At 41.7% G+C, this 13,344-nt stretch overlaps 1 protein-coding gene across 1 annotated transcript in view; it reads right to left on the minus strand.

Annotated features, from left to right (window-relative positions):
- The window catches only part of LOC137971442 (uncharacterized), a 174,297-nt gene extending 165,153 nt beyond the window's left edge, over positions 1-9,144 (minus strand). Inside the window, 1 exon segment of the mRNA XM_068818269.1 lies at positions 8,190-9,144. Coding sequence (XP_068674370.1) covers positions 8,190-8,931 — 742 coding nt within the window. The 5' untranslated portion in view covers positions 8,932-9,144.
- Positions 9,145-13,344: the final 4,200 nt, after the last annotated feature.

Genomic DNA, 13,344 nt, shown 5'->3' on the forward strand with positions numbered 1-13,344 from the left:
AGTATTGTACTTGCATATGCAACACATGCTTTTGTCACTTTAATTTGAAGACGAGGAAGGGGAGGTCGGAATTTCAGCGGAATCATTATGACGAATGCACAGATATACCCCTCCAGTTTAAAAATTGATATTGGTCAATTTCTGTAGCGAATATATTTGAGGCGCAGAGTGTAATGGTTTGCAGCACCCTTCAAAGGGGAAAATCAGATATGATACATTTTTGTTTACAGAGAGACTAAATATTTTGTGAAAACATAAACTACACATTATCCAGGATTTTTGTTGGTATAACCGGGTTGTATTGGTTCACATGTCCCGTTTACGCAGGATGTGTTCAGGCTTGCTCATCTTACTGCAATTTTGTGATTACGACATCAGTGCAATAGGCCATTTCCGAGTTCAAGCCTGCCTCATCTTAAAAGCGAGTCTAAGTGCGAAGTTTTTCAAGTTATGAAAATTAGTTTTCATTCATATGTAAAGTAGAACTAATTACCATTACAAAACCTTCGCACTTAGACTCGCTTTGAAGACGAGGCAGGACATTGCACCTGACTTCACGGCGGCCATGTTGGCGGAAAGAACAATAGCGAAATTGGCCGTCTTATCACGTGAGTGCAATCAAAAAATTATTGCGTGATAATCCACTGTGACGGTTTGATATAATAACCGTGCGGTGCAACTTATCCATTTTATCCTTGAAGATCCCTTTGCCTCAGCAGAGGTAGAACATGAGAGAATTATAACTCAAAGGGGATATTTTCTGAGAGAATTATTCGTATAGTTGCTTATAAGCGCGTGCGATTTCCAATGTAATTTATCTTTACATGTTTATGACATCAATCAAACTTCCTGCTTTAGCTTCCCATGGGCGAGTCGTTATGCTCCGAAAAGAGGATTAATTAACATATTAAGAAATAAGAACGTTACTCTGGTTGAAATTGTATAAAAATATGTACAATGTTTTAAAAGTCCCAACGTTTCGGTTGAACCTTCAACCTTCATCAGGGGAAAGTAAAAAAATAATTCGCAAAAAACAGGTTTCTTATAGTATGCCAAATAGGCCTTATCACGGTTTTCGACGCCATCTTGACGGGTAGGCAAAGCGGTCAGAAATTACAGTGTTTGTATGGGAATCCGATTGCAAATAACTTCTTTCAAAATTAAATTTTTCACAATTTCTGAATCGTAACGTTAAAATACTAGGTAGAAGATTGTATTCACGAAGTTTGAAGGATGTGGCTTAGCTAGAAGACGCTCAGTTAATTTTTTGAATTTTCCACATATTTGTCTGTAAATTTGGCTGGGTAGACAAACGTCTAGCCGCGGTTCGCGGGAAAAAAAATTTAAGACAAATGTTTGGAAAATTAAAAAAAATTAGCTCAGCGACCTATAGGAAAGCTACATCCTTCAAACTTGCTGAATACAATCTTCTACCTTGTATTTTAACGTTGCGATTCAGAAATTGTGAAAAATTCCATTTTGGAAGAAGTTATTTGCTGTCGGATTCCCATACAAACATTGTTATTTGCTGCGGTTCGCAGAATAGCAGCAAATCGTTGTTTTCACGGTTCGCCGGTTTTTTGACAGTTTCTATGGTGACGCAAGTACTATAAGGGCGGGATTTTGCTGAGTCGAGCCATTCTATGCTGACGTTGCTGCCAGCTTGCTCTCGTTTCGAGATTTTTATTTTCAAATCAAGTTTTCTCGTTAGCCCAGTTCACAGTACTCAAGTCTTAAGGTTCAATTTGTCTTCAGATCCTGTATTTAGGACGCATCTTTTTTCCAGAATTCCAAACAGATGGATCCAGCCTTTCAAGCCGAACTTGACCGGCAGCAGTCTAGCATGCTTGAAAAGCTCTCTTCAATCATCGACAACAAACTAGACTCAATGAAAAGACAGCTGGAAGAGTCCTCCAACACCCAAATGAGTGAATTAAAAAAAGATCCGCCTTACGGAATCACGTACATTCAAAAAGAAAGGGCACGAACAACAATTCAAACACAACCAACAGGTGAAGTCCGTGGTTAGTGAAGCCAAAGACGCCGTCAACAGTGGAAAACAGGACGCATGTATCGCCAAGCTGAATGAAGGTATCGAGCTTATTGATCGACGCCAAAAGCTCATTTTAATAGCAGACAAATCTGAGTATGGCTGGAAAACCGTCGGCGAATACCTAGACAACGAACTCGCCGATAACGACCAGGACGCCAAGAAAATGAAAAAGGCCGAAAAAGAAGCTCAGAGAAAACTTGCCGAAACGCGCGCCTCCAAGGCTGCGAGGGTTCGCTCCTGGTCATTCAAGTCTACCAGAGCAGTGGGAAACACAGCTATTTCGCCATTACAAAGCTCGTTCGCTTTCCCATCAGGGAATTACACATCCCGTTTTTCACAGTCCGCGGGTGCCACAAGAAATATCGGTCCATTTGCAGGCGGTCCCGGCCAGAAACGTGGCACATGTTTCAGCTGCGGTAAACCAGGCCATTGGCGAGCTGAATGTCCTTTGTTGGTCGTTGCACAGACGCAACCAGACGGAAAGAAGTTAAGTAATCATTTTATTGATTTGTGTGATAGCGAATCCCTATCGGGGAGCAATAATGCCTCGGAGCATGTTTCTGGACTTTCTGAAATAGATAGTAGACCCTTTGAGAAGGCAGATTTTCTAGAGCGGGAATGCCGTCCAGACAGCGTTCGAGGGAGGCTTAAAACAAATATTTTAGCTTGGAAAGAGCTAGAGCCCACTGAAGCGGTTCTGAGTGTGATTAAAGAGGGTTATAAATTACCATTACACAGTATTCCGGAGTCTTGCGTTTTGCGGAATAATAAATCTGCCTTAGACAATAACGACTTCGTCAAGGAGGCCTTAAATGATCTCTTAGGCACCCAGTGTATTTCCGTCGTTGAAAGCCAGCCATGGGTAGTAAATCCTCTCACTGTGTCAACCCGGGACGATGGGAAAAGACGTTTGGTACTCGATTTACGGCATGTTAACCCCCACCTTTTAAGTATAAATTCAAATGCGAAGACATAACCACAGCCCTGGATCTACTAGGGGAGGGTTATTATCTGTATACATTCGATATCAAGAGTGCTTATCATCACGTTGAAATTTTTCCAAGTCATCGAACTTACCTAGGATTCCAATGGTCCTATCGGGGTAAAGCGACTTATTTCGTTTTTAACGTGTTACCGTTTGGTCTGTCCACCGCTCCTTACATATTCACCAAACTCTTGAAACCTCTGCTAAGTCATTGGAGGGGTTCAGGTAAGAGAATTTGCATGTTTTTGGACGACGGTTTAGGCGGCAATTCTTCCAAAGAGTCCGCTACTGTTGACGCCAAAGCAGTCAAGGAAGATCTTGGCCGATTGGGCTTCGTTCTCAGCGGAAATAAGTGTGCTTGGGAACCATCCCTTACCCAGACCTGGTTGGGTCACGTTTTCAATATGTCAGAAAACCGTTTGTATGTAACTGAAAACAGGTTGTCAAAATTAAAGGAATCCCTGTCATCAGTTCTGGATAGAATTGACAATGTTTCAGCCAAACTCCTAGCCCAGGTTACCGGTCGCATTATATCCATGTCAAAAGCCATTGGTTCGTTTATTTGTACACCAGACACATGTATTTCGCGATAGAAACTAGGCAATCGTGGGATGCCATCATTCCTTGCTCTTCAAAGGTTAGAGAAGAGCTACAATTCTGGGATAAAAATGTGGGCCAGTTAAATGGCAAGAAGCTGTTCGACGAGCCTCATGTTTTTGATTCCGTGGTTTATTCAGATGCATCTGAGCAGGGCTTTGGCGGTTTCGTAGTTTCCGCAAAACACACTTTGGTGTGTCAGGGGCAATGGCAAATTAATGAAAGGGGAAAGAGCTCTACTTGGCGAGAGCTGAAAGCTGTACACAATATGTTATTGTCCATTGGACATAGCCTTAGAGGACATAAAGTACAATGGCATACTGATAATCAGAACATTGTTCGTGTTATCGACAGAGGGAGCACGAAACCTGATCTTCAATCATTGGTTGAAGACATCGTCTATTTGTGTGCCGAAAATCACGTTGTGGTTGTCCCGGTGTGGGTACCCCGGGAGCAGAACCAGTTGGCTGATTATCTCAGCAAACTTACAGACGTTAACGATTGGGGTATTAGTCCAAACATTTTTCGGTGGATCAGCACTTTATGGGGCCCTTTTACAGTTGACAGGTTCGCAACTTGGTATAACGCCAAATGTCTTAGATTTAATTCCCGCTTCTGGAATCCTGGCTGCGAGGGCGTGGACGCTTTTACCCAAGATTGGCAGGGGGAAAACAACTGGCTGGTACCCCCACCAAGCCAGATAATTAGGGTATGGCGCCATCTTAAGCTTTGCAAAGCACAAGGGGCTTTAATAATACCCCTGTGGAAAGGAGCTTTGTTTTGGCCCTGTGTGTGTCCAGACGGGGTCCATTTAGCTAAATGTGTTTTGGACTGGGTTGGAGTTCCAGAATTCAGTTCGGCCGCCACGACAAGGGGAAGGACTTACAATTCTATGTTCCATGGTGAACGTCTCGAATTCAAACTTATAGCTTTGTACATAAACTGGCAGTCTATTCGCCCAGTAAGCAGTGACAGAGGTTTTTGCTTGTCAACAGAAGGTTTGTGTGAACGTTGCATTCGAGGTTAAACAAATCCTTAACTTAGCCGTCTACGGCAGGAGCGAATTGCAGCCCACAGGAGGCAAGAAAATAATGAACCCGCAGGTGGTTTATGAAGAAACCCACAGGTGGTTAATTGAACACCAGTCCTTGAATATCGTTCACTACACTCACAGGTGGTGTTGTAAGATTCATAGTAGCATATTAACATCGGAGATGGCTTCAATCTCATCTTTGTTTTTTATCATGCACAGTCTCTCTGTTTCTCACAGGTTTAAACCTCTTTGATCAAGGCCCGTGGAAGGAGCTTGAAGACCGCGCAGGATCTGGCCGTGGGAGCATTCATCTCACCCACTTGTTTGAAGCATTAAAGCAGACAGTCTTTTCTTCAAAAGCTTGTGGAACCGTTGTTAATTACACTAGTTCTTTAAATCGTTGGATTAAGTTCGCACGCAACAATAATTTAATCGTTTTCCCAGTTACTGTTGTTGATGCCGCTTTGTATTTTAGTTATTTGTCCACTTCTCAAGTTTCTGCCTCTGTGATCGAAACTTGTTTTAGCGCTTTAAAATGGGTTCACGACATTGCTGGGGTTTCTAACCCTATGGTTAGCCCTTTTGTAAGAAACGTAGTCGAGGGCGCTAAACGTCAAAATGCTAAACCTGTAGCAAAGAAATCACCCATTTCTCCTGAAGCTCTTACAGCATGTTGTACCGAATACGAGCATTCTAGGGAGCTACCAATACGTAGGGATATTTCTATGGCCTTACTTTTGTTCGCAGGGTTCTTTCGTTTTAATGAGCTTGCAGCCCTTGCAATCCAAGACATCAGTTTTAGTGAAACTCACTTAACTGTCAAAGTGACCAAGAGTAAGACCGATCAATATCGAAAAGGTAATGAAGTAGTGATCAGCAGATCTGGAAAAGTGTCTTGTCCTGTTCTTAATTTGGAAAGATACATGGCTTTAGCGGGCATTGATACATCACACAAGACATCAGATTATTTGTTTAAGCCTTTAGTTAAGGTCAGGTCTGGATATAAAGTTATTGAGAAAGTGAAACCGCTTAGCTATACTCGTGCACGAGAATCTCTAGTTGGCCTTCTAAGTAAGTTTGTACCTACTACGGATATTATTAGTTTGCATTCATTTAGAGCGGGAGGGGCAACTTCAGCGGCTAACGCTCAAGTCCCCGATAGATGCTGGAAACGACATGGCAGGTGGCAGTCTGAGACCGCTAAGGATGGCTACGTCGAGGATTCCCTCGACAATCGTTTACTAGTTTCCCGGTCCCTTGGGATTTGATTTGATTCTACTGACATTCTGCTCCCTTTCTTTGTATTTCTATCCAGTGCAGCAGTCAGTTCTCCTTTTTAACAAGTGACCAGTTGTGTTTGCTTTGTTGTCTATTAGAGGGAATAGGGGAAAACTTGTTATTTGCTGCGGTTCGCAGAATAGCAGCAAATCGTTGTTTTCACGGTTCGCCGGTTTTTTGACAGTTTCTATGGTGACGCAAGTACTATAAGGGCGGGATTTTGCTGAGTCGAGCCATTCTATGCTGACGTTGCTGCCAGCTTGCTCTCGTTTCGAGATTTTTTATTAATGTCGTTTCGATTTATTTTGTTATCTTACAGTTGTTGGATTTTCCACCCCTCACCCTCGGGGTATTTGTTAAGTGCCTGGTTCTGCATTCGGGAGGGTTCAGGTTTCCTCTAAAAAGGGGGTTTTTCCTGACGGGCAGCAGGCACGTTATTATTGTCTGGGCTTCTGTTAGTTTCAATAAACGCAAACGGGGTCTCATTGCTTGCAGAATGCCGGGATAAGCGGCACAGTCCGTTACTAGGTCTATCCAGTGCAGCAGTCAGTTCCCCTTTTTAACAAGTGACCAGTTGTGTTTGCTTTGTTGTCTATTAGAGGGAATAGGGGAAAACCTGTAATTTCTGACAGCTTTGCCTACCCGTCAAGATGGCGTCGAAAACCGTGATAAGGCCTATTCGAGTCTATTATTATTAAATTCTGTCCCTCAAGGCAAGATTTAGAAATTCGTGCGGCAAATGCATGCCATCATCACGATTAAGCGGATTCCTGCAAGTGTTAATTTCCCAAGCCTCAAGATTGCGTCGAATGCGCCAATTAGCATTTGTGCGTAGGATCTTGGACGCCTCCCAAGAGCGTATTTACTAAAACATGGAACGACCTAAAACCACCTACAACCACCTAAAACCATCTACAACCACCTCATAAAAAATCTACAACCATCTACAGCCACCTCAAAAACATCTACAACCACTCACAAAGAATCGAATACTATCTTAAACAAGCCATAATTGTATAAAATAAGCGAGACTACAATATGTGGTTACCATTTAGCCAAAAAAATCCGGATGGCATGATCGTGGCATAAAGGTAGCGATTTTCCGAATTTGTTAAAAACCAACCGGATGTGAATAGCGCTTTACCCTGCATTCCATCCTGTAAACTGCACTAAAATCGTGAGAAAGGGCCTGGAAACGAATTTCCCGAATTCCGGGAAATGTGCGCCGGCACTCTATTTCTATTTCCCGGAATTTGAGAAATTCGTGACGATCGTTCCGTTTCCATGCCCTTTTTCACGATTTTAGCACCCTTTACAGCATGGAATACAGGGTAAAGCGCTATTGACATCCGGTTGGCTTTTAACAAATTCGGAAATTTGCTTACCTTTATGCCACGATCATGCCTTTCGATTCTTTGTGAGTGGTTGTAGATGTTTTTGAGGTGGTTGTAGATGGTTGTAGATTTTTTATGAGGTGGTTGTAGATGGTTTTAGGTGGTTGTAGGTGGTTTTAGGTCGTTCCATGTTTTAGTAAATACGCTCTTGGGAGGCGTCCAAGATCCTACGCACAAATGCTAATATTGGCGCATTCGATGCATTCTTGAGGCTTGGGAAATTGACACTTGCAGGAATCCGCTTAATCGTGATGATGGCATGCATTTGCCGCACGAATTTCTAAATCTTGCCTTGAGGGACAGAATTTAATAATAATAGACTCGAATTTGGCATACTATAAGAAACCTGTTTTTTGCGAATTATTTTTTCACTTTTCCCTGATGAAGGTTGAAGGTTCAACCGAAACGTTGGGACTTTTAAAACATTGTACATATTTTTATACAATATCAACCAGAGTAACGTTCTTATTTCTTAATATGTTTCTATCACCTGGTTACAGGACCATTTTTAAGAGGATTATTATTTTTTTTTTTAACATTTTAGAATTATGCTAAATTGCAAGATTTCCAATGGCTTCACTAAGGACCATTAGTACTTTTTGCAACAAAAATCGCCTAGCAATATCAATTGAAGCTACAATCTTTTTTGATGGCGAGGTTTGTTGTTCCAGTTAATAGCTAACCCCCATTATCTCAAAATATAATTCTTTTAAAAAGTATGAGAAACAAAACTAGACTATGCAAACTGTCTCAGTCACGTCGAAGACAAAGTGCGTCGTGTCTTGGTCCGTCCTATTATAGAACGATACTTCAGGAGGGGTTTCTTTCGATAAGGGTGTAAAAGAATACCTGTTTTTCCGCCGTATGCTTTAGCCAGTCCTGGGAAGGAACCGTGGTAAAACGTCACCGAAATTCTCCCTCCTGAACCTCCTCCTCCGTTTCCTGATCCCATCCCTCCAGAAGCCAGCAATTTTCCGTTTCCATCGATTTCATAGCAATCTATCGACACACCGCCACCACTTCCCCCTCCGCCATTCGAATTCTGTTGTGCACGTTCCCCATTCACTTGCACTGTGCCGTCGAGTATAAGTTTGCGAGCATAGATTCTCAAAAGTCCACCCCCCTTTGCTCGCGTATGGGAGTTTCCACCACCCCAACTCCCGGCCTGTAAAACGGCGAACGCGTTACCGTAAGTTTCTGCCTGTGGCAATGACAGGGGCGTGTTTGAGGCAGCACCAGCTCTTCCTCCAAAGCTTCCACCAGAGCTGCCGATGTACCCGCTAACGCCGCCCCCTGGATTATTCGTACTGTCTTTGTTATAATCTAGGACTATTATTGCAGTACTTTGAATATTAAACGTCTGGGACACGTTGAAGTAATGCTGCGAGGACAACGATGTCGTCTCCAAAAAAACTTCCGTACTGATGGTCAAGCTCTGGTATGAATGTATTCCCGGAGCAAATTTACACGGAGATGTAATTACAGCGTTGATACCACTGTTACAGGTAGACAACGCTGTTTGTCCAAGATGGAATACTGAAACAAGAATAACCACAAGTGTGAAAGACTCTCTCAGGCGATGCCTTTTCATGATTCACTCGCAGCTAACTAGTCCAGTTGTGTATTTGGAACGTTAATTCATGCTCATACAGAGCTGAGTATCCAAATCTTTGAAAATGAAACGTTTCTCTTGCTTAAATCAATCTTCCCAAGTGAAACTTGATCAACCGTGTCGAGTTTGTTTGTTCTTGTCAAACTTCGTATTTGTATTCAGAAACGTAGCCCAAAAGCGTGATTAAAATAAATCTACGTTCCACGCTCAATCACTCCGTTCATGAATAAGAAAGATATTGACTTTTGCGGTTAGACAAACTTGCCTTGACACTTTTCGAGTTTCTAATTCTTTTACCAAAACTGCCGGCATGCGTGTTTGAATGCGTGCCGGAATGCATGTATACTACGGTGATGTGACGCAAACACGTACCGTTTTTTAAAGGTAAATTAAGCAATAAAAAAAAAAAATGTAGCTTTACAATACCCTCACTAACAGGAAGGTTTTAAAAGTTCCTTGTAAAAATGTTATATTCAGAAGGTTCACATGAGCACGTTTTCCATTTGTAACATTTCGCGGTTGACTGATTTCGCGATGAAAGGTGCAGTATGTGTGTAAATGCTCCTTTTGACACGCTCGCGAATTCTGTTACACTTGTCAGCCCTTCTCGCACGCACGCACGCACGTACGAATTCACGTGTAAATTTATCAGTAAATGTTACATTGATCAGTCTGACCCCATGATCACGCTCTGATTAACAGGCTCTATCGAAAACAAAAAAAAAAAAAAAAGGAAAACAATAAAGGAACAGAATTCTTTATTTTCTAAATAAACCAATTTGCATTCACAGACAAAGAGGTCGATTCTTCCTCATTAGAGCTTTAGCTTAGGCTTCGATAGTTGGGCAGAAGCTACTGCCTACAACCTTGGGCAAAACTAGGCTCGATATCCGGCGCTCACTCGAGTTCGTGATTTCGGGAGTGAGCGCTGGCTCATTTCCCGAATCGAACCTACAGTAGGATAAAACTCCTTGGGAAAATGTGACACACCACTATAAAATGCTTATTTTTAATTTGCCTGTCTGATAAAAGATTTTAAAACCTGACAAGGTTCTTGTTGCATTTTACCTGATGAGGGTCCACTGGACAGGGCATAACAAAATCATTCAACAGGTGTACAAAGTGTGTTGTTTTATAAAGGGGTCCTCTCTATATGATCCCTTGTGGGGTACCTCAAGAGTCACTCCATTCTAGTCTACTAGTCTTAGGATTACGGAGTAGCGCGATTGTTTGCGGACCACACGAACCTAACATTCCCAAGTTGCAATCTACCAGTTGTGCTAGATAAAGTTGAGGGGTAACAACGGTGTTACAACGGTGTCGAGTTGTTTCAAATTTCCTAAGATCATTGTCAGAGTTTGTTGCCAACGCAATGCAGCAAAATCAAAGCATATTTATAACATACATACATGCATACTTAATTGACCGCCCCCCATAGGGGCTTTTCAGGTGGTCCAATCTAATCTATTTTAAGACCGACCAATCATTCAGCAGACCCATGTTTGACGCTAGCCTGGACGTTGGGTGAACAACTGGTGTCAACAACGTCAAGTGTAGATAAACTACCACAACTTGATCCATTGTAGTGTTACACTGGTGATAACAGCAGTTAGGACGCCGGTGTCAAGCGCCAGTGGGACCTTAGCCAAATGAATACGGATGTTAAAGAAATTGCCGCCTGGCTTTATATGAACAAACTTATTCTTAATTTGTTAAAGGCAGATTTTATGTTAATCGGGTCTAGACACGAATCGCCGCTCTCAATGAAGGTAACATAGAACTCTCCTTGTCCAATACTGATGGCAACTGAGTGGAGTTCAGTGAATGTTTGTGCCCACCTGCAAAGCATAATGCATTAAGTGACCTCGAATTTAAGAATACTAATAAAACCTAAACCCTTTCTAAAAAGCGAGAAGCTTCTTGATTTATACAGGTCAATTATTGAACGATATGTCAGTTCCATTGTATTGTGTGGGATTCAATAGATGACACTCTAAGCAATAGTTTCCAAAAGCTTCAGAACAGAGCGGTTCGAATAATTACTGGTGCATCGTACTCTAAACCATGTGGGGAAACTCACTTGAGGAATTAGGCTGGACTCAATTAAATTCCTGGCATGAGGCAATTTCACATGGCCAATCTGATGTTTGAAATATTTAACGGCCCGGCGCCTCCATCTTTTTACAAAAGGTATCGAAAATCTCTGTAAAATCGTCACACATTCAAACAAAGATTTTGCAAGAACAAATGACAACGAAATTGTACCCCCCTGATGCGAGACAGTGATTCCCGTTCCAAGAACCGCCTGGTCCTCTTAGCCACCTGTAGTGTATTGGAGTTCCTTGATCCTGCCTTTGGCAGCTAGGAGGGCCAAGCAGCTCATGGGAAGGGAAGATAATACATTTGTTACGCGGCGGGTGAAAATTATTGATTTCATACAAACTACTTTAGCTTATGTCTGGAGTAAACGCCTGTAAGAAGACATCTTTGGGGGTTTATTCTTACTAATATGCTTTGGTTTCGGCATCGAATTCCAAAGCCAAAGGCGAAGCGAAAGAATCTCTCGACCGTGTGGATTGATTTTTTAAAAGGCTTTCAATGGTGTACCTTAGATGTAAATATGTTTGAAACTCTGCATTTAGTATTAACCGAGAGAGCTCCAACTAGCGTGACAAGAAAAGCTACTTTTAACTCATATATGAACAGCACGTGCCTAAAAAATCAATGCAGGCAGTTGCAAGTCGCCCGTCAGCCATTCTGACTGCGTTGTCTCTCAGCTAGTGGTCTTTGCTTCTACAGAATTCGGTAGGTGCTTTATTTGTTATTTCTGTGTTCACGTTTAAGCATAAAGGCCACGCTACAACTATTAAAGATGGTCTTCATAAAACCTCTAGTTATTTCACGTGAGACTTTGTTGTTTTAATTACCCTGCAAGCAGAGGCCTTAACGAAGCGTTCCGTTGGGTGCCCCTGTTCTTTCTTCCTAGACTGACTCATCTAGGAAGATCGAAGGGCTGCTGCTTCTGCTGGCATGGTAAGGTTTCGTGGAAATTATCTTTGATTGCCGCTTTATGGAGCGAACATTTTAGTATGCAATTGTCGAGTACTCATCAGACATTACAATGGGTGGAATGAGTGTTGGTGCGGTTTACAATAAATTCTGAGGTTTAACTTCATCGAGAAGGCATTGAATTTCACGAAGATGATCATTACTGAGCTAAATCAAGGAGATATTTCACTTCATTATGAATACGATAAAACCTTGAAGAACACCAGAAGTGTTCAACTCTGGATAGTCTGAATTTAATTGAATGAGAATTAGTGAAAAGGCGTCAAATGAAATGAAGTAATCTTTGACCCTATAGTCTCTCTTCCCTTACAAAATGTTGATTCATCGTCTCCCACAACAATCACATAATGGCGGATTTAATTTTTGCGGCTACTGTGACATGACTGTGCATGTACGAAGAGATTACAGCCTCCAGAACGTAACGTGAGGCTGATGGAAATCGTTGTTGTTGAAGCTTTGTGAAAAGGACTTAAATGGCATTCAACAAGATTCCAACTCCACAAATTAATATGAGTACAACCTATTCCATGGTTCCTTTATAGATGTAGCTATTGACACGGCACCCAAAACAGCACAAATCGATCACAAATGTCATTACAATTAAGTCGAATTTGTCATTGTCACCAAAAATCTGTTCCATGCCATTATTTTATTCTAATTCAGTCTACATGCCAGCTTGTTCATGCTCTATCACATGTCATTTAATCCCATGAAAATCAGCGAAAGCCCAAAGTATTTTTGTTAGCTCTCAAATTCAAATTGCATAGGGGGAAAAAGAAAAGAGCAGAGTGAGTGAGAAATAAAAAGGAGCAACTGTGCAACATTCTAAACTGTAGATCGACAATTTCAATGCTATTTGTGTAATTGATTGAACTGATGGCATCACATTTCTGCAATCGGATGAATTGGAAAAGGTCACAATTTGAGAAGCTGAAACGTAGCAAAACACAATGGTGGATTGAACATTTAGTAACCGCGACAAATAATTGATTTAGATTCCGTTGATGTTTGACCATTTTTAGCTGAAAAACATCGCCTGGATACATCTGAGATTGAGTGTCAAAAATTGAAATTAAAATTATTATATTCTCAATTCTAAAGGTCTCTCTTGCGTGATTGCAGTCAACTATATAGGCTGATATCAATGACATTAGAGGGGAAAACTATCAACAGCTTGTCTCATAGCTCGGCCTGAGAGAAAATTTAGAATATGCGAAGAATATAATAAGATCAGGAAAAGGACGCTTAGATTATTTAGAATTTAGGCAAGCGGCCAAGGAGGCAAGATCTACACCCACTTACAATTGTCACTTCAAGGAGTGT

This window comes from Montipora foliosa, chromosome 9 (genome assembly GCF_036669935.1).
Source record: "Montipora foliosa isolate CH-2021 chromosome 9, ASM3666993v2, whole genome shotgun sequence".
Classification (NCBI taxonomy): Eukaryota; Metazoa; Cnidaria; class Anthozoa; order Scleractinia; family Acroporidae; genus Montipora; species Montipora foliosa.